Source organism: Pipra filicauda, unplaced genomic scaffold (assembly GCF_003945595.2).
Source record: "Pipra filicauda isolate LSUMZ 115617 unplaced genomic scaffold, ASM394559v2 scaffold65_size3143899_pilon, whole genome shotgun sequence".
In the NCBI taxonomy this organism is placed as follows: Eukaryota; Metazoa; Chordata; class Aves; order Passeriformes; family Pipridae; genus Pipra; species Pipra filicauda.
The window spans coordinates 2,773,647-2,794,336 of NW_024104820.1; the positions used below are offsets into that span (position 1 = coordinate 2,773,647).

A 20,690-nucleotide genomic window follows, 5' to 3' on the forward strand; every position below is an offset into this window, starting at 1 on the left:
CTTAAGCATACTTGTAATTTAATTAATAAATTGTATTTTTCCCTAGAAATAATGCAGATTCAAAAATACCTAGTATTTATACAGCAAATGTACTTTTTTTTAAAGTTTTTGTTACTGTTTGTTTCTGAGCACAACCCTTTATAGTTATCTGCATATATTTGAAGTTCATTTGTGGCAATCACTGTAGTTTCCAAGATGTAGTTTCTCATGTAGATAAAACCTAAAGTTGTTTTGGTAAAGGGTTAAAAGGTTATTTTTGTTTTAACCTGTTTTGACATGTATAATATAGCTGATTCCCAGCCTCTGCCTCCCAACTTGCCCGTTGTCAGCCTCTTTGATGTGTGCTTTTGCATTGTCTTTAAAGAAGGAAGAGCTAATTGATTGTTGTAGTAGGGAATTCATAGCTCTGAATTCTCCACTGAGAAATTGCTTCCATTGGTCTACTACATTCATGCAGTGCAGTGACTTTAGTTTGAATCAACCCATTGAAATGGGTCTGGAGATGTTTTTGTGATGGTTCAATAGAAATTCAATGCCTTATTGTATGGATTTATGTGTACTCTTGAGACTTTCAGGGTAATAACGGACAAAGATTGAGAGAAGGTATCTATTCTTTGCGTCCATGTTGTATTATCCCTTCAACTCTGTTCTGATCTTCTGCCAGCCCTATTTTATAGACTCTGGCTCTCTTCTATGCTCCTTTTATTTATGAAGCTGTTTGAATCCAGGTCAGGTAATCACTGCAAGTGTTGCGGACATCATTGCAAATTATTCCTTCAAGGATATTCTGAGGAAACTGGCACGAGAGAAACAAACAGGAGTGGCACCACCCTCGTATGATGACAATTACATGGGTAAGCTAAGCTCTACATAAGATAACAATATGTTCTAAAAGCATGAGTCATATAAATATGAAAACAAACCTAAATTACTACTGTCACAATTGTGAGAGGGTTTGAACATGTTTTGCCTTAAGCGCAATAGCAAACCAGTAGTTTGCTGGTAACTTCAGTAAGATTATTAACATTCTTAAAATTATGCACAGCAACAGGGTTTGAGGGTTGAGATCTTAAATGACTCATTAGGGTTCTTATTATTTGATCTTAAATAATTAATCAGAAATACAATTTTTTTTTCATTCCAAGATGATGGATTGAACTTAAACTAATCAAAGACTATTTTAATTTTTAATAGATAAATGAAAATTCAGTTCTGTGGTATTTTGTACAGTGCTGCACAAATACCTAATTTACTCTTACTGGTATTTAAAAGATACAATTGAAGTAAGCAATAATAAAAGTCAGTTTGAAGACATTGTGTAATATATAGCAAAAAGGCTCCTTATCTACCTTGTATTAGTACTAATCTATAAGAATTTTCGTGATGTTCACATGTCTCTTTATGTAAGGCAGGTTTTTCTTCACATAGTTATAGAAAAGAGTCAGTGGAATTGGAAGGTGAAGATGCATCCTTTCACCCCTGCTCATGGATTTGAAATTACACTCTCTGATACCATCCAAAAGTCTTTACTGTGACAATAGCAACTATCTCACAGTTTTACTAAAGTTCCAAGAGGTGCTTAACTGCATCTATGGAAATCTGTCTTCCATATAAAGCTCAATCAGGGCACTCATACATTATAGTACAGTAATGAAGACTTAAATTGTGTCAACAGGTGTTGGGGTAAAACACCATAGTACCTGCTGTTTTTTTCAGATAAATTATTAATGATTTAGAAGCTCATTGTTGGAGAAGAGGGATCAATTTATTATACGTTCAGACCTACCATTAATTTAGTCATAATTATGTGATTAAAAATTTTCCTTTTTTTCCCCACAGTTTTAGTATACTAATGATAGAAAATTTGCATTCAGATGATCAGCTAAACATACAAATTTGATTGGTCTTGTGTATTTTCTGAAAGAAATTGTTTATCAAGGATTTTTTTTTTTGTAATTTATCTTTAAACAGGATACTCAGTGGCTGCTGGGGAATTTACTGGTGATTCTGAACAAGGTAAGAAGCTATGTAGTTGAATGAAAACCATATGGCCGTGCACCTATTAAATTCCTGGGTTTGGGTCTCTACACAGGAACATACCTATTATACATTTGAAACACTTGTGAGACTTAAGCTTATTTTTAAGGCAAATATTTCCTTAGACAGTGTAGCATAACAAAATAGAATGTAAGTACACAAAAATCTGAATCTGTTTTTATGGTATCATGCTCATGCATGCGGTCAGAAGTTAGTGCTGTGACATTTTAAATGGAGCCATTCAGTCTCACCTAATTTAGCCAGCTTGATGTGCTGAACTTATAACATGAAGTGTTGTAGCAGGAAAACTATAACCAAGCTGAACATGGTCTAATTTTTAACTTGCAAAGTAAGTTTTGCTTGTGTTTCAGAAACTGAACAGTATTTTCCCTATGTCTCTGCAAGTTGGTTCCAGTTTAGAAGAAAAGCTCCTGTCAGAGCTGTCTGTTTAGTAAAGTATGTTAAATATAACAATTTATAAATAGAAACTTGCTCATGATTTAGCTATTTTCAGATGTTCTGATATTGCAAAGGATTTAAAAACACGTAGTTAGTTAAAAATACCTGTGATCTCTGGTGTTTCATACCTGAAGAGCTGTGTTTCTTGTGTAAGGCTGACAGTCAGAAAATATTCCTTAAATATTCCTTTCCTGAGCAGGTGAGCAGCTATGTGGTCCAGACTCACAAAGCCAATAATACATTTCCCAAATGAACCCAGCTCTCCAGAACTACTGCTGCTTAATCCCTCTGAAGCTAGAATTGCCTGTCCTGCGTTAAGAAGCATTTAAAAAATAAGTAAAAAAAGACACAGTTTTGAACCAAACACTATGATATGTGAAATTATATATCTCTGGTAATGGAAGGCTGTATTTTTTTTTGTTTGTTTTTTTAATGCATATTCAAAGTTTTATAATGGATGATTCTTGAATCAGTTAGTCATGTGAAAATTGCAGAGGTGGCTGACCTGAGCCAGCGTCCTGTTCGGTCCTTCTTTATTACTTCCATTTCCCCTTGACCAAACACATTCAATCACAGGGAAATATATAAACCCAGAGAGGAACAGAGGAATGGTAGGTCAGTACAGGAGTCTGTGGTGCTCTATCTGAAATTCCTTTGGCTATCTTCTGGCAAGGATATCCTAATGAAGGAAAGTTTAGACAATAAGTCTGCAGGCTGTGACTTAGCTTTTTCCTTCTGATTTTTTTACCCATTTTTTCTACTGGTTGTTTAAAATTTCACCATTGAGCAGATTTACTTGTAGAAGGCACCTTGGTCCAATGTTTCATGTTCTTGTTCAATGGATGTCTCCAGTGCTGCTCACAAAAACTTCCTCGTAACACTTTTAGACAGCCTGTGCAGAACTTGTCAAACACTTCCATGGCATCAAGCAAAATAACGGATGAGACAGATTGTTGTGTAGCCAAAACAAAAAGTATTTGTAAGGACAGTTGTATTCAGCTTCTGTACTCTAGTATGGGATGCTAGGACTAATTCTGGTTCCAGCAATCCACAGCTGTCAGGTAGCAAGCTGAATTGTACCAAAAGTTTCATTTATGCTCTGCTCTGCTAAGTAATGCTAGGCAGAAGGAGACCTATGGATGAGTGTGTTCAAAAGTCAAGGTGTAACTTTTTATGCAAGCAGATGCACTGAATGAATGTTAAAATCTTATGAATTAATGTCTTGAAGTGATTTACAGATCTGATACATATCACAAATCAAAATCCTTAGGAGTTTGAGATAGATAGATAGATAGATATCGAGAGTTTAAGTTGTTGCATGCACCATTCAGATAGCATAACCAGTTTACTGTCGATCATTTATCCTTTCAGAGCTGGTTGCTGGAGTCCCGAGGGGAGCACAGAACTTTGGCTATGTATGTACTGGACCCTCATTTTATCCTTTTTATAGTGAGAAAGCAATTAGACTATTTGAAAGGTTAAAAGCTACATTATATTTTCTGTCTCTTTTATAAAACACTTCTAAATCAGAGAAAACTGACACTGATTTTCACCCTCGGTCTTACCTGGCTGGGTTAGAATGCCTTACTGGTTTAGGCTTTGAATGGTAAGCACTTAGTACCTTCCAAAGTCTGTTTTCAGTAGGCAATTACAAGAATGCTTAGAGTGTGACTAGTATCTCTATACTCACCGAGTGTTATCAGACCTAAGCTTACCCTTAGGTTAGCACATTTCATGTGCAAGGCTGTGTCTGCAGTGGAAAGGAGTCCAAGTTCAGATTATTCATACCCAATGTTTACCTTCAGTGCTGTAAGTATATACACTGAATACCAGATGCAAAGAATCATGATAGGAAGTTAGAAGTGAAGGGAGAAAACAATACACATTTGTGGATACAGCTTTTACCTCATAGGAAAAAAAGTTTCACAACTAACCTGATTGGGAAAAGAGATCCCAGCCACAGACATATTCTCTAGTTTTGTGGACCCAAAATTCCATGTATCTCTAGAACTTGTTCTTAAAATTTTTCAGAAGAAAGATGTATATGTATATATGTATTTATGTATGTATGTATATATTTCTTTATGTTTTAAGTTCATGTTTTCATGCCTAGTTACTGATTAGCTGATAGTCTGTGATTTGCTGCTGTTCGGTGATTAATAAGGAAGGGAAGTAGTCTTTTCCTTATTTTATTCATGGGGAACCTGAGTCATAAAATTTTAGTGATTTGTTCAAGATCATACAGGCAAACCGTAGTGAGACAGAAAATAATTTTTCTTCTTGGCCACTTGGACCATCCTGCAGCGTGTCAAATTGTTTTGCACTGATGTCATGTTGTAGCATCTCCATGTGGGCTTGAAACTTTCTGTATTTTTTTGTTACCAGGTCTCAATTATTAATTCTTCAGACTTGACCTTTATCCAGAACTTCACTGGTGAACAGGTAATGTCAAGCAATTACGTGATGAAATATTATATCTCTAGAGGATATAGTTTCATTAACATAGTTTCAAGAATATATAAAATAATTTTTGGTATTAATGACCATAAAAACAAAGAGGATTATCAGTAAAAACATTTTAAAATTGATATCTGATATGAAAGCCTATCTGTTGTTTTTTATTTCCAGATGGCGTCTTATTTTGGGTACACAGTTGCAGTATCTGATGTTAACAATGATGGGTAGGTTACCAAATATATTCAGCTCCACTGAACATTCATAGAAGCAATGCCTGATATTTATTAATAAATGCAGGTTTTCAGGTGCTTCATACCTCAAAATGCTTTTCTTGGCTTCTCTGCTTTTCTAGTTTTAATTTTTCACATAGGCTTATCTTTGTGTAATCACAGTGGCACAAGTATTTGCAGGCCTAGTTTGTGTGAGTTTGTCTTTTGGAATATTTATTCAAAGGAGTGTGTCAGAGTGGGAATGTCCAAAGTCTTAGGAAACAGATCCCGGTAGGGAAACAGTGAATAAACAGCACTAGCTACAATTGGGAAGAGATAGGTGAAAGTGAAAAGTTCATTCTCCCATTCTCAAAAGCAGGTAAGTCTTCTCACATGTGCGCCATCCATAGCTTCACTTCTCAGTTTTAAATCTTTCCAATATCATCAGCTCCTCATTCCTCATTCCAGCACCTGTTGGTTGACCATCCATTTTTATCATCCCAAGGACTAACAAGTGTCTGTGTCCCATAGCTGTTATGGCAGGCATTCTGCGTGTCTGAGGGAGAACACTGCTCAGCTCCCAGGGTCATGCCTCAGACACTAGGGTATTTCAGGCCCTGTTGAACAAAACACTTGTTAACTTTCAACTCATGTAAAGTTTGATTAAATATTTCAAAAGATTAGGACTTTAGTAAGGTAATATTGATAGTGGCTTTTTAGCAAAGAGATAAAGATCCCTGAAGCTCAGAGTCATGGTAGTCTGCACAGAAGGTGAGCCAGGACCGTGATTTAGAGATGTGGCATACTCTTGTCTATAGCGAAATGTCTCAGATGTGTCTACCTCATATTTTTTTCTTGTGATCATTTCTTAATAGGTGCTTAAATGTAGAGCACTAAATAATTTTTCTGGGCTAAATCATTGCTTCCCGTCATTGACTAGTGACCCTTTAAAGAGTGAGGGGTACAAGAAAAGAGAAAAGTAAAAAGATGGTAAAATCTTATTGCAGTTACAAAACAAAACAACAAAAAACCAGAAGTTTCAGCAGCTTCAGTAGTGGCTTCATTGTACTCAGATCTTTCAAGTTGCTGAGATCAAATTTTCATAGTACCACAGCTTTTGAAAATTTGTGTTTTTGTGATTGTATGGAGAGTCAGGATTAATTTTGTCCTACTAATGTATTACGAATGTGAAAGGGTGGAGAAACATTAATCTAAGTTCCAATAGACAGTCATTAGACTTCCAGGGAACTTGCTATTTAACTTCTCACTGAACCAAACTATTTCCTTGGCAGGTTATTTCCTGTTAACAGTAGGGTTGCTTGGCAGGTCTCATATTTTCTGTGTACCTCTAAAACCACAGTTTAGTCAATAATATAATCAAACTGTTATTGAGGCCTGTGTGGTCTCCCAGTCTATATCTTAAAAGAAATCTAATGACTCTTCCTGAGATCCAAACATCCCACAGAAAACAAAACACAAAAAGCTCTACTTGATAAACATGTCTGATTAGATATGTAGTCTGTCTTTGCTGGTTTGCACATATTGTCAATTGAAATATTTATCTGAAGAGTAAAAGAGAGGAAAAAAAACGCAAAAGGGAAATTAACACTTCAAATGCACTTAGGCTCTTTGCAGCTAAATATAAGAAGGTAGTGATAGCCTTATCAGTATGAGAAACCTAATTATTTGCTGAAAAGATTAATAAAAGATTAATAGGAATGGCGCTTTGCTGTAGCTCAAAGATTAGGCTCATCCTAGGAAAAAAAGCCTTCTGTATACCTTCTGCTCCAGCAGTTCTGCAGGTATTCCACGGTGACTCTTGCAGTTTTATCTGTACCACATCAGGATTGCGGGCAGGACAGGGAAATTGAGGATACTGTTTGAACTACTGTTTAGTTGTCTCCTGCTAATAATGAGAAATCCACAATGAAACTTAACAACTCAAGATTTGCCATCAACTCACAGGCTACATTCCTAGTAAAGAGAGAAAAAGAGAACACTTTCAATTTAGGCTGAAACAGTCCAATAAAAATAGTGAAATAAACTGTTTACTGGGTTTTTTTATTTGGCCTATATCAAAGCTTTCTGTAGTTATACTTTGACCTCTTGACATTTCCCATACTCCTGCTTTTTATTACTCGGCAGGATACAAAGGAATGGCATACAGTCTCAGCAGGTGGTCAGCTTTGTGCTTTTTAAAGATTTTTTTTTTTTTATCAGAAGGGAAGTCATACTGGCTGGTTACCTTTCTGTGTTGGAACAAAAAATAATATATAATTTATGTTAACTGTAACATCTTAATGCAGTAATGAAATAAATCCAATGAACCAGTTCAAAATACCACTGCAAACTGAACTGCACTTCATGGCTGTCCAAGGGCTTTTGGTTTTGCTTTGCTCTTATACTTTTTAAAAGGAATCACATCAACCTGAATTTGGCTCAAAACTCTCAATTTTGTAAACATAAATTCCTCCAGTTTAAAAGACCAATTGAAATCCCCTCCTTCACCAACAAAAATGCATAATACTGATCACATAGGTACTTAGAACACAAGTACACACAGACCCCCACACCTCCTTGGCTGTTTGTTATCGAAATAATTAAACTGTAGAATCTGAGAGGCAAAATTGACCAAAGTATGGTAAGAAGCAATTGCTTGCTCATTTTATCCACTTGGAGAGGAACGAGAAATAAGTAAATGAGGATTAGGGAGAGCTGGCTAGCTGACAAATCCTTCCTTTTTAGCTATAGTACAGTTCTGTGTTAACTCAAAAAAAACCTAAACTCTGAACACAAACCTTTAAAATTGCCTGAGGGAGAATTCCATCTTGCAGAGGACTTGCTGAAGCAGCTCGCCTTGACCTACAGAGTTCAGCACTGGCAGAGAATGAAAAAATCAAGAAAAATCAAGAGAGTAAGGAAAGGAAGGCTTTGGTAGGGGTGGTACATGTGAAGACCTGGAGGGAAGGCAAACCAAGTCCTGCGGGTGTTCCAGGGAGCTCTGCTGCCCATAACCAGTTTAGAAATAGGTCTAAACCAGTTTAGAATAGGTGTATTGGATGAGTGCCTTCCTTCCATCTTTCCCTCAGTACATCAGATGATGAGCCATCTTAGCTACTGAGTTCTGGTCCCTGCTCTCTGGACTATTCATGCATTTTTTACAGTCATTGTCATTTATTTTAGCAAAGTACAAATTTTCCTAGAGAAATAACCCAGCACTGTGTGCTTCTAGCTGAGATGCTGTGCTCTCTGCACAACAAGCTCCAGCTCCTGTCTGCTTGCTTTCTGTCTCAGCTGGTGGATCTTGTGTTCTGGATTAGGCTTCTGCTTAGAGAATTTTAGGCCGTGATAGATGGTCTGCCTCTCTTTTCACCATTTTAGGCACTCTGGATATTGCTTTATGAACTATAAAGTTACCTGGGTATCTATATATTTTACATCAATGTACTGGGAGCTTCCTGATTCAATTATTTGGTTCCTTACCACCTCTGAAAAAATCTTTCCTTAGTCTTACCACTGTTCATTTGTAGAATATTCATAGGAGCCAAGCTCATCTTTTACTTTATGGTTTATAAAGCACATAACTCCATGGAGTCCCAATTTACTGGGAATATGTGGACTGCAATGTAATAAAATAGTAATTGCTGATAGTGCTACTGTGTAATGCTTTCAGTTCATGGCATACATAAAATAAGTTATTTTAAAAATAGTATTTGGGATTGGGTTTTGTTATTGCTATTGTTTCATGGCAACCATTTCAGCTGATATTCTGTCCCAAGCACAAATATCTTCCATTAGTAGAGGAGGACTTTTGATGTTCGATGTAAAAGGAAAATTCCCACCACAGATGTCGAGTCAGCATCTGCCTCCTTCCTTTTTTAGTTATTCTTGCCTTAGGGTAAAAATCCAACATAAAAAACGAACAACTGTACCAAAGTGACATGACATTTTAAAATACAATTTCCTTTATGGAAACATACTATAAAACTTAATAAGAAAATAACATTTCTAGAAGTACTTTGTCACATCTTATAAAATGTGTATGTTCTACAATGTGATTAAAAGGCTTCTAGATGAGATATTCTGTGCTAAATTCTGTGGTATATATCTTAGAATCATAATACATACTTCTGGTAAAGTAGTAGTTGATCTAAATCATACAGTTTTTTTTCTACCAGGATTGGGAAAAACAATGTAGTGCAATTTTACTAAATTGGTTTACTAATAGATAAAGCCTCAGGAAAATGTTGGCATTGGGAATAAGATTAATTGGGAGTAAAAGTTTTTCTATGAGTTTTACAAAGTTTGAACAAAGTTTCATATTAAAGCAAGAGAAAATGCTTTTCCAAATTAAAAATTCTGGTATCAAATAGTACTAGTTAATACAGATCATCAATGTCCACTGAATGTAATGGGAATTATTTTATTAGTTTGCATGGGCTTGAGAAGCCTTCAGCAGTTTTATACTCTCATTTAACATCTCAGAATAATCCATTAAAAATACTTCTGCTTGTTATGTATCTATCAGTCTCACTGATTTTATTCTTCACTGTTTATGTCTTGTTTTCCCACTAAATAAATATTGATAACACGTTTTGAAACATACCTACTTAAAACAACAACATGCGAAATATTGTTTATATTTGATTAGTCTGTATTCTTTGACTGATTCTTCTTGGAGTAACAAAATGGACAGAAATTTTCTGTTATTTTCCCTTTAAGTATCATATTTTTGTGATTTGATAATGTCCTTTCTCTTTAAAACTCCATATAGCAAATTATGTGAACACTGCAACTATTCATGTGCCTAATATGGAACAGAAGTGTTTTCAGAAATAAAGCTGTGGCTTTGTCTCCCAACTTTTATTTGAATTAGTGATGAGGCATTCTCTGTGAATTGATGCTCACCTTGTATTTCATGTATATTACTCAAAAATTGGCTGTAAAGTGGCAGGGGTTTTTTTCTGTTGTTCACTTACTGATGTATAAGTTGCAGAAACTAAATTTTATACTAAGATTTGTCTCTCACTAGCACTGTTGGCAGAAAAGATCTATAGAATTTGTTCTAGTAACACAGATTCCCCATTAGTTAAGTTGCTGACTTCAGGATTGTTAACTGCAAAGTATAAGTTTTCAGTGTCTATTGTGAGCATAAATTGAAGTGCAAGAAATTCTGTTTAAATCTAAAAATAATTTTTTTTGCTGTGATGGTGATCAAACACTGGAAGCAGTTGCCCAGAGAGGTTGTGGAGTCTCCATCTATGGAGATATTCAGAACTGGACTGGGCATAACTGTGGGCAGCCTTCCCTAATTGACCATGCTTTTAACAAGTGTTTGGACTAGAAATCTAGAAATTGCCTTCTTACCTCAGAATATGACTCTATGATAATTATCAGCTTCCTCTTTAGCAAATGCCTAAAGTGTGTTGTTTGCACTCAGTCTCTCAGTGACACTGCTTTTTGTTTGACTGTTCCAGTTTAGATGATATCTTAGTTGGTGCCCCTCTCTTTATGGAACGAGAATTCGAGAGCAAGCCTAAAGAAGTTGGGCAAGTTTATCTGTACCTGCAAGAAAGTGCATTCCTCTTCAGAGATCCTCAAATTCTGACAGGCATGGAAGTGTTTGGTAGATTTGGCAGTGCAATCACACACCTTGGAGATCTCAATCAAGATGGATATAATGGTAATTTGTATGTAATGTAGTATATCTCTGTATAACATTAAAATTAAAAATAGCTAAGCAGTGAATATGAAGTGTCTGTGCAGTGGCTGATAAAGGCTTTTTAACTTGTAACAGCCTTTGAAGGTCATGAGAATTTACACTAATGTTAATGAAATTGATATTGAGAGCCAAATCATGAAAAGCTTCCCAATAAGAGGGCAGTCATATTGACTATAGTGCTACTTTTACTAAATATTAGTATGTTCATTTGAATAAAAATATTATTCTTTGGTTTATGACTATAATTTCATTTATTTACTTAGTTAAGCTGTTTGCACTTGTTTAAAAGCAGAGTTCTCAAATGCTGGGAAGAGTTTGAGAATTGAATGAGGCTCAGCACATGAAGCATTTTGTCAACAATGAAAGAATTGGACAAGTACAGAAATACTATTTTGGAATCAACCTTCCATTGGTACTTAGGCACCAAAAGAAACACTTGCATAATGGATCCTTTTTTCAAATGCTTATAGCACATACACACAACAAAATGTTCATGTAAGTTAACTGGCAGCCTACATTCAAGAAAAAGGTACAAGTAAAGTAACTGCGATGACTGGGATGCCTTGAGCACCTAGAGTTAGTTTCCTAGACGTGGTCAGTAGCACCTTGGTTTTCTCTGCATGCATTTCCTTACTTATTTTCAGGGTGTTAGGGATCTTCAAAGCAGTCATCTCTGCGTCTAAAACAGCAAGAAGTTTTTCCTAGAGGAGCTATTTTGCACAGTAGCATTTAAGATAGTTGGCCCACAAAGGAAAAATTAATGGATTTTGCTCCTTCATAACTTGAGAGCTGTTTTTCACAGTGTTCCAGCCACTAGATTCTGGGGCAAGGTCCTCATTGTGTGGCTGCTGTGCAAGGAAAAAGTCATGTTGGGAGTCATAGGATTGTATTGAGGTTCAGACTGCACAAAATACGAATACCACCCTGTGGGTAGAAGCCATTGGATTGTGACTGCTGAGAATACTCTCACTGGCTTGTCCTGGAATCCCACACTGGAGTTCAGACAGCTGAACCCCATGGTGGAGACTTCCTGTTTTCTACCTGTGAGCAATAGCAGATGCCCTCAGCTACTCTGGGCAGGGAATGTTGGTCTGCTCTCCAGAATTCAGATAAGGCAGGCAGGAGACATTGCTGTTTTTCTCTGTCACTGTGTAAAGACTAAGAAGAATCTTGAGCCAAAGTCTTCTGCTTCATAACTGAAGATGCCAGTTATAGAGCATTGGTGCATTTCTGCCTTTAGAGAGAAGCTACAGATTCCAGGTGCTCGATTTAAGTTTAACAAAGAAATTCAGCATCAGCTTCTACATCGGAACCTAAAAATTAGAGTTGTAGATATGTATCCTCTAGTGTTTTCTGTTGGCTAGCTCAGATAGTGTGGCTGTTGAATCTCAGTCTAGAACATGACCGTCTCCACATCCCATGCATAGGAAGTAAGAAGAGCACTGTGAGTTCTGCTTCTTGGATATGGCACCTCATTTTTAAGGGCTGAAGTGTTTAATTGCACAGTGCCCAAACTCTCCTGTTAGATTCCTGACTTGGAAATATTCTTATTTCTCAATAAGATGATGGCTTGGTACAAATGAAAACATGATATTCCATTGTTCTCTTTTGTATACTAGAGCACTGCATATTTAAGGGATGGAATATTTTTGTCTATGTAGAATATTTTATCTGGAAAAAGAAAATTAGTTTTATCTAACAGCTGTTCCTTTTTAATTAGGTGATAGAGGAAATCAAGGAAAATTTGTGCCTGTTTAAAAATATTAAAGTAGAAGCAGGCATTCATTAGTTCTTGGTTTATTAAAGCTAGTTAACTGCCCTGGAAATATGTAGAGGAATCCAGTGTGGACTGGCTATTTAGTATAATTCAATAACATTTTCAAAGGATTATTTTATAAGCTTTTGTCATGAAACTTTGACACAGAAAAGACACTGCAAACATTTTTGTATATTTGCCTTAAAACTAGAAGTATAGAATGTTGAAGATCTTGCATGTTTGTAGCAGGAGCCGTTTGTGTCAGTTTTCCTGCAGGGAGTTAATTTTTAATTGTACCCATTCTTTTTTTCTTTTTTTTTTTTTTCTTTTTTACTTTTTTTTTTTCCTTCACTGCAGACATTGCTATTGGTGCACCATTTGCAGGAGAAGACAGAAGAGGGAAAGTTCTCATTTACAATGGATACAGTAATGGGTTAAACACTAACCCTTCCCAGGTTCTCAATGGAGCCTGGGCCTCACAGTCCATGCCTTCGGGATTTGGCTTCACTCTAAGGGGAGACTCAGATGTAGACAAGAATGATTATCCAGGTAAGATTTTTCCATTAGAAATGGAATTTTATACTTCCATTCTCTGGAAAATGCATCATGCCTACACTGCTCCTTTTGGAAGGCAAAGGTCAGAATAAAGAACAGACATTTTTGGATAGTTCTTGTTCACTTTCCTGAGAGTTAAAATCAGACAAAAACAAATACTCCCTTTCCTGTCAAAAGACATGATCAGAAAGTCAAGAAAGGGCTTAAATAGTTGTATTAACATAAAACATGTGAAGTTTACAATAAAAAGCTTAACCCTTTCCCCCCACTTCCAAAAATTGAAAGCTCTCAGCTTATTCAACTTGTAAGGTCTCCTTCATCCTGGCATTCTTTCTTAATTAAAAACATGTTGTATTGTAAATAAGGGAATGACTTGGTTGTGTTGCTAAGTTATTTTTTGCTGTCGGAAGAGACACTGAGCTATATATAGTTAATGGCTTTGATTGCACTACAAAAAAGCAGAAAGAATACGAATTGCTTAAAGGTAAATACTTTATTTGGACCTTTCTGTCTCTGTTTTCATTTTGCTAGATGGACTCCTCATTTTTAGGGTAGCTTTGATTCTTCCTTATTAGCTTATCTAATAAAGTAGGTATTTATATTTATCAAGTTTGTAACACTAGTTAAGTTTCACAGGGAAGTATTTATTTTTTAAAGAAATTTTTTTCTAGCACCAAAGTAGTGTGAGTGTACTTGTATTTACTCTCTCTCCTCTGGAAGCAAATATATTCTGTTTCTTTTCTTCACAGTTCAGAAGCCTTAGCAAGGGCATGCAGTAAAACATCGTATTTTGTTATTGTGAAAGGTTCATCCGCAGTAAAATGCTAATAGTCTGCACTTCCCTGACTTACTACAAAATCACTTTTGTTATCCTGGGTTATTTCAAGGCTAAAGTTCTTAAAAGTTGTGTTATTTCAAAAGTAAAAATTTTTCAAAAGGACAAAAATGGGATCTCTTTTACCTTTTTGTGATGAATTGTAAAAACCTTGAAAAGGGTGCCTTTCAAAACGCAGAAGGGAATTTCTGGGAAGGGGTGTTTACAATAGAAATCACAGTTTCACAAACAGAAAAGCTGACCACAGAGTAATAAAGTGAGGCTATCACAAGACTGCAGTAAGAGGATCTTTAGCATTTGAGAGAAGAAAGGGCTTTTAAAGCTGTTTTGACTTTTTGTATGCATATTGTTGATGTTGCTATTAATAGTCTTTCATTGTCCATGACTAATGAGGTTCTTTTGGACAACAGAGCTCTTTATTAAAGTTTCAACATTTAAACTTCTCCTCAAGCACCCACAAGGCCCCCCACCAAAACCAAAGAAAACAGGATATGGCATTCCTGACATTTCTAAGATTGAAAAGATAGAGGGAAGGGAGAGATTCTTTGACTCACATAGGGAAGAAAGTGGAGTAGAAATCTCACTACTGTATTAGCATACTTTATATGGAGCATCTTTTCAGCTAACTTGTGGAAAGTTTGGGTAATGAGTCTTGATCTTCCTAATATGTACTGAGGAACTACTATAGTTGTGAGATTTCTTGGAATTATTCTACTTGTCATTGTTGGCTCCACCATGCATCCTACTACCAGAATTTGACATTGTGGTGTTAGCTCACTATGTGTTTGATGGTTCGGTTTTATTACAGGAATTATTCATTTTCAAAAAAAAAAAAAAAAAAAAAAAAAAAAAAAAAGTAAAAATCCACCACCCTGCATTTACTGTAACTAGCTTTTCCCTCCATCCCTCAGCTGAGTATCTAGATGAGCAGTGCAGAGTACTGGGGAGGATCTCTCAGAAAATGAGAAGAAAAAGCCCTTACTGTCAGTCAACCACCTCTTCCTTAATTCTCGAAGTCTTGAAGCACCAAAACAGAGCTGTAAAAATAACACAAACATGGTACAGTACTAGCACAAAAATAGCCTTCCTATGGGAAAAAGGGATAAAAAAGAAAGGAATAATATGGGGAAATGGGAGCACAGAACAAATATGCTAGGCGATGAAATAAGTAATCCTTCTTGTGTCAAAGAGCTTTTCTTCTTTGCCTCCTGACGGAAGTGCTGAAGGGCAATCCTTGTACAAGGAGGAAGTGAGGTACTGAAGTTGGAAGGAATAAGAAGTAAGTTTTATTTTAGATAAACTGAGTCTTGCTGACTATAGAAGGTCTAGAAAACTAGCCTTTAATTCCATGCTTCCCAAACTACTTACAGTTTGTGCCTGTAATTCAAAAAGGATTGTGAAAGATTAGGGAAAAAATATAATAAAAAATTTAATTAAAGCTTTTTAATGTTTGTATTTTATAAGAAGAACAATGTAATAAAACCAAATTATGCTGACACATCACTCTCAGAAGTTCTGACCCTATAGACTGAGAAATGAGAGCCAGTTGTAATGTCTGGCTGCAGGCATAAACATGTATTGCCACTGTCTAAGGTGAGATTCTCCAAGCAATTAGCTCTTCCATGGCTAGAGTTCAAGTGTTCAGGACTGACTTGTATAACTGTAACTGTTCTTGTACAGTTTACTCTAGCCCTTGTGCCTAACATTGTTCATGAGTCAGGCATACACCTGCTAGCAAGTGAGAGGCTGAGAGATGGGAGTTAATCTGCCATTTCATTTTTAATGCACTGTGTAACATTTTCAGAGCTTTTAGAGGTTCAGACCTTCATTAGTTCAGATCATGTATTCATGGTTTTGGACCAGGTCACTGACCTGGAGGCCAGTTTATATGGCTTCTTGTCACAACTACTTAGATTCATCCTGGGATCACTGTATTGAGCCCATGAACCAGTGCTCTTCGATTACAAGTTGAGGAATAAATATAGTTCCTAAAAAGTGAGGGTGGACCACAGTCTAATTTTTCTCCCATTGGAGAAAGGTTAAAGCCCCTCTTGGCTTGGAGTTCAATTCAGTCTGAATTTAACCTGTTAGCCTTCTGGAGAACAGCAGCCATTTGGTACAGGAAGTGATATCTTTCTCTCTTCACCCAAATGCCAGTATAAGCTCAGGGACAGAGAAGAAAAGAGGGAGCAGATGAAGGGTCTCTAGTACACAGTGCTGTTCATATCCTCCAACTTTCCTGTGGATGGAGTGGTTTCTCCTTCCTTCTCTTCCTGCAACTCTGGCCAGCGAGAGAAGAGAGTCCCCTTCCTACTTCTTGCTCTTATTTAGGAAAAGAAGAGGAAGAGCCTCTTGTCCCCCATGAGCCCAGTTGTATAACAAATACGGGATAAAACAGACCACGGATGGGTTTAATGGTGGAGTAGGAGAGCAGGCAGGAAAGAACATAATACAGCCATATTTATACAGATGAAAGATCTGTCTAGCACTGTAGCGTGTTTCCAGCAGTGGCCAACAACAGATATCCAGGGAAACATACAGTTATTGTAATATTTCCCAGAATATTCATCCAGCACTAATCAACCAGAGGAGTAAGGTGGCTCCGAATCAGAGGTGGTATATCCAAATTTAGTAGCCCTTGACAGGCTTTTCTTCCGTTAATTTGACCAATCAGCTGTAGAACTCATGTAAACTTATGACACATGCAACATGCGTCAAGGGACCCTACACCTTGCTGAATGTTTTGTGAAGAAATAATTCTTTCCACTGTGTCCCATTCAAGTCTTGAACATTCCATTGGACAGTTTCTGTGGATGTGCCCTAGTTCTGATAGTGAAGAGATAGTAAACAATCCTTTACTGCACTGTTATTTTACATACTTCTGCCATATTCCCTCCCTCAGCCATGTGTTTTACCAATCCTGTGAAAGGAACCCTAATTTACTTAATTGTTCCTTGCGTAATGGAAAATGGCACACCCGTCCTGCTGTACCAGGTGATGGTTCAGTCTTGCCACCACTGCTGCCTCTTCTTCATATGTAAAGAGCAGTTAGTAATATGTGACTTATATCTGGGTAAAATATTGCTTCTAATAAAGATTATACCATTGACCTGGATTTCAGACTTAACCGACATTTAAAAAAAGGTTGTCATCTTCCCTACTGAGAAGAAAATCAGAATTAACACTTGACAAAACAGCAGTCCCAAATATTTTTCCTTGGTATCAGTAATTATGTTTGTACAAGAAAATTAAGTGAGCCGGGAACTGTGGTCTGGCCTTGAAGTTGCATGGCACAACACAGCTCAGTATTCAGATGAAATCTCCTGCCCACTGGAACAGGATGACCATACCCAAACTGCCGTTTTGGAAAGGTCTTTGGCCCAGGCTATTCCTCAGACCTTTCTTGGCTACTATCTGGAAGAGTACTAGCTTGCACATGCTAAAATCACAGCTGAATCTGTACTAACAATACAAAAATATGGACAGTACCAACACAGTGCTCAAGTTCATGCCCTGACTTTAATTTCACTGTGTAGCCACTCACTGCACAAAGCACAGGATACAGACAGTTGAATGACTACCTGTTCAACATCGTACCTAAAAATGGAACTTTCTTTGGTAGGGTCAGCATGCAGACAGGGCTGCTTTTCCCCTCTTATTAGCAGTCCTGTCAGTGTAATGACCATCTCTCTTCAGCTGTCCTGGCACAGATGTTACCACTGCAAGAGTAACAGACCTCTACTGTCAGCATTGTGAAAATACGGAGATTTTTCTAGCCTTTCAACAGGGAAGAGAGTTTTTGTTACTAAGCACAACCTTTGGTTTACATCTCCACAGCTTTCCAGGAAAGGAGTTCTGTAAATTGTGTCATACTTACAGACACTCCAGATGTTATGTGCACAGATCTGTTCCTTTATCAACAGAGACAGGGGTGATAACATGGTAGTCGCTGCTTTGCAGGCTTTGGGGGTAGTGGGAAACTTTCAACCCTGGGAAGCAGCAGAGGCAGAAAGCTATGCTGATCATCCTAACAGTTCTAAAGACATGCAGCTGCAGCTGCCCTCTCTCTGTGTTGGTATTCATCACCTTCGGCCCCAAATAGAGTATTCTTCCTCACCTAGAAGGATTGCGGTGCCAAACAGGGGTGATGGTGGCAATGAATGGATGGATGCTCCCATCTTTGTAGTCATGTAAGAGTTAGAAGGTAAAGACCAATTAATCCTCTTAAGCTACATCTACACTAGTAAATGAAATATGCTGTCTTTGGTTCTGAACTGTCACTGAACACTCCTTGTCCATACTATCAAACTCACTTTTTTGCCAAAACAGGGTTACTTCATTCTCCCTTTTGGAGACTAATAATTGGCATAGGCCAACTGCTTTAGGGACATTCTAATGATACCACTGCAGACAGTAAAGGTACAGCACACAGGCACATTCTCTGCCACTAATTTACTAACACTGACATAATTGTAAACATCTTTCAACAGATGATCCATTTTACTGTTTTCTGACAGCTCATGTCTAAGGTCATATTCAAAGAAGGGGATCTGATCTCACTTCTGCTTCCATAGTAAATACTAACAACACTGTTACTCTGGATTGTCAGTCATATAAAAAGAATAAATGGGATTAAAGAAAAAAGGAGGTGAATGGAGTGAAAAAGTGCAAAAGATTGGCTTTTTCCATCAGTTAAGTGCAATTACAGTGGTAGTTGGAATTCTGCATGAGATTCTGTGCTGCTGTTTTCAGTGCTGAGGTTAGGATATGGCAAAGCATCACTGTGCTGTGTCTGAGATCGTACTGGTGAGGCCCGTAACACAGTTTATATAACCATGGGATTCCCTGTGACAGAACTCTTCAAGGTTTGCATAAAGGTATTATGAAATTCCTCAGCACAGTCTTCCTGGCTCCCTTCTCCTCTGGGACATCTGAACCCCATGATGGTAATTTTCCAAGACAGCTTCCACTCTCCTGTAATTCTGGGACTTTTAGGGCCCCTTTGCTCCATCCTGAGCTTTATGTGTGTCATCAAGGCCTGGAGCAGGGAATGAAGCAAAGGCATGCATTTTGCATTATAGTTTATTTTATTTATAATTTTATTTGTCTTTTTCTATTAGCATAGTTCAATTTTCATAGAAACCAAAGAAATCCATAAATCTCTTTAATGGGAAAGAAATTTGTTTTTTTTGGCTTCTGGGCATCCGTTCAAAGCTAGTCCCCACTGAGTGCTTGGAGCCTGTGATTGTCTAGGTGATGGTGCCGCACTTCCAGCTGGTTCATCTATCTGTGCACAGCTCAGGCATTTGGAGGCTGTAAGGTTTCCACCCTCACATTTCAGCATATGTTCAGTCACTTGATGGCTGATTATAGCTAAGCAAATAGTTTATAATGAAAAACTTACTCATTAAAGTTACTTTCTTCTTGTGGCATATCCTCCCGCAGATTGTGGTTTCTTCAAATGTGTTTGTGAATCAGGATGATTTATCCAGTTTCTTTTAACCATGTGGGTGGATTCAGAACAATACTCTAGATGAAATCATTGTTCAAAGACTGTTGATTAGTTAATTAGTTAATTGCTCAAATAAATTATGCACTGTTGTTTCTTCCCCCTAGCTGTTTAGATGCTTGTGTAACTCTTCCTTAGTAATTTAGAGAGTCATTCTGGAGTCAGTGCCACTGAAGCTTCATCTTCAAGATATTCTGTTCAAATACAGTTGTTGGCCTGTTCTTTTGGTTGTTCTTTTTAGTCAAGCCTTTGTCAGCAAAGGGAAATGGGTAAGGCACCTTCATGCCTTGTTATTTTGGATTCCATTACTAGCTTAAGAATATCATGTAGTTAATATAAACAGATTACTCTAGAAACATTTTAAGAAGGAAAGAAGTGTGATAATCAGACAAAATTTCCTCAGAACTTCAGTAATCCAGTCTAATCTTATTAAAATAGGAGTATTTAACAGCTCCATCTGCTGAGTACGTTAACTCAAACAGCAGGAAGAAAATCCTCAAGTTTCTTTCTTAGAGGCAAGGGTTCTTCAGATTCATAAATTTTTTTGTGAACAATAGGCATTGTGCCAAAAATATCACAAATCGGAATCTAGTCATGATTAAATTATGAAGTTGGTCCAGGAGCTTTGTGGAAGACAAACAAATTAAATCAATGAGAAGCTGCATCTGCTCTGCCAAGAGCAGACTGCTGTGTGTAGGAGCCAGAACAACGGCTTGGGTTTTGCCAGCAAATGCAGAAAAGCTGAACTGCTTCTACCAGTTAATTACATTTTCACATGAGTAATCAATCAAAACTGTAGAGAGAACCTCAGATTTGCCTACAAATTTGTTCATTTTAGGGCAAATTAATATCCATGTAATTTATAGGTGTGCTTTTCTAAAATTCTTCGAGATACTTAACAAAATCACCGTATTGGGCCCAATACAATATAAGAGTAAAGCCATTGATCCCAATAAACAGTGTTTTACTGAAGTGATGATACACTAACTGCCCTCTTTGGGATTTATCTGTAATATAATAAATAATATAGTTGTATTATAAAAGAGACTCATTCAGACAAAAGGGAGAAGTGTAGATATGACTTAGCCTTAGGTGGTATACTTAACAGACCTGCTACCAGAATGATTGAAAAACAGAGTAGGATCAAGGCA

At 37.1% G+C, this 20,690-nt stretch overlaps 1 protein-coding gene across 1 annotated transcript in view; it reads left to right on the forward strand.

Moving 5' to 3' along the window:
- The window catches only part of ITGA8 (integrin subunit alpha 8), a 109,882-nt gene that overhangs the window by 17,088 nt on the left and 72,104 nt on the right, over positions 1 to 20,690 (forward strand). The window contains exons 7-13 of the mRNA XM_027720540.2: positions 729 to 854; positions 1,972 to 2,016; positions 3,868 to 3,911; positions 4,882 to 4,938; positions 5,125 to 5,177; positions 10,640 to 10,845; positions 12,998 to 13,189. Coding sequence (XP_027576341.1) covers positions 729 to 854; positions 1,972 to 2,016; positions 3,868 to 3,911; positions 4,882 to 4,938; positions 5,125 to 5,177; positions 10,640 to 10,845; positions 12,998 to 13,189 — 723 coding nt within the window. The remainder of the gene's footprint in view (positions 1 to 728; positions 855 to 1,971; positions 2,017 to 3,867; positions 3,912 to 4,881; positions 4,939 to 5,124; positions 5,178 to 10,639; positions 10,846 to 12,997; positions 13,190 to 20,690) is intronic.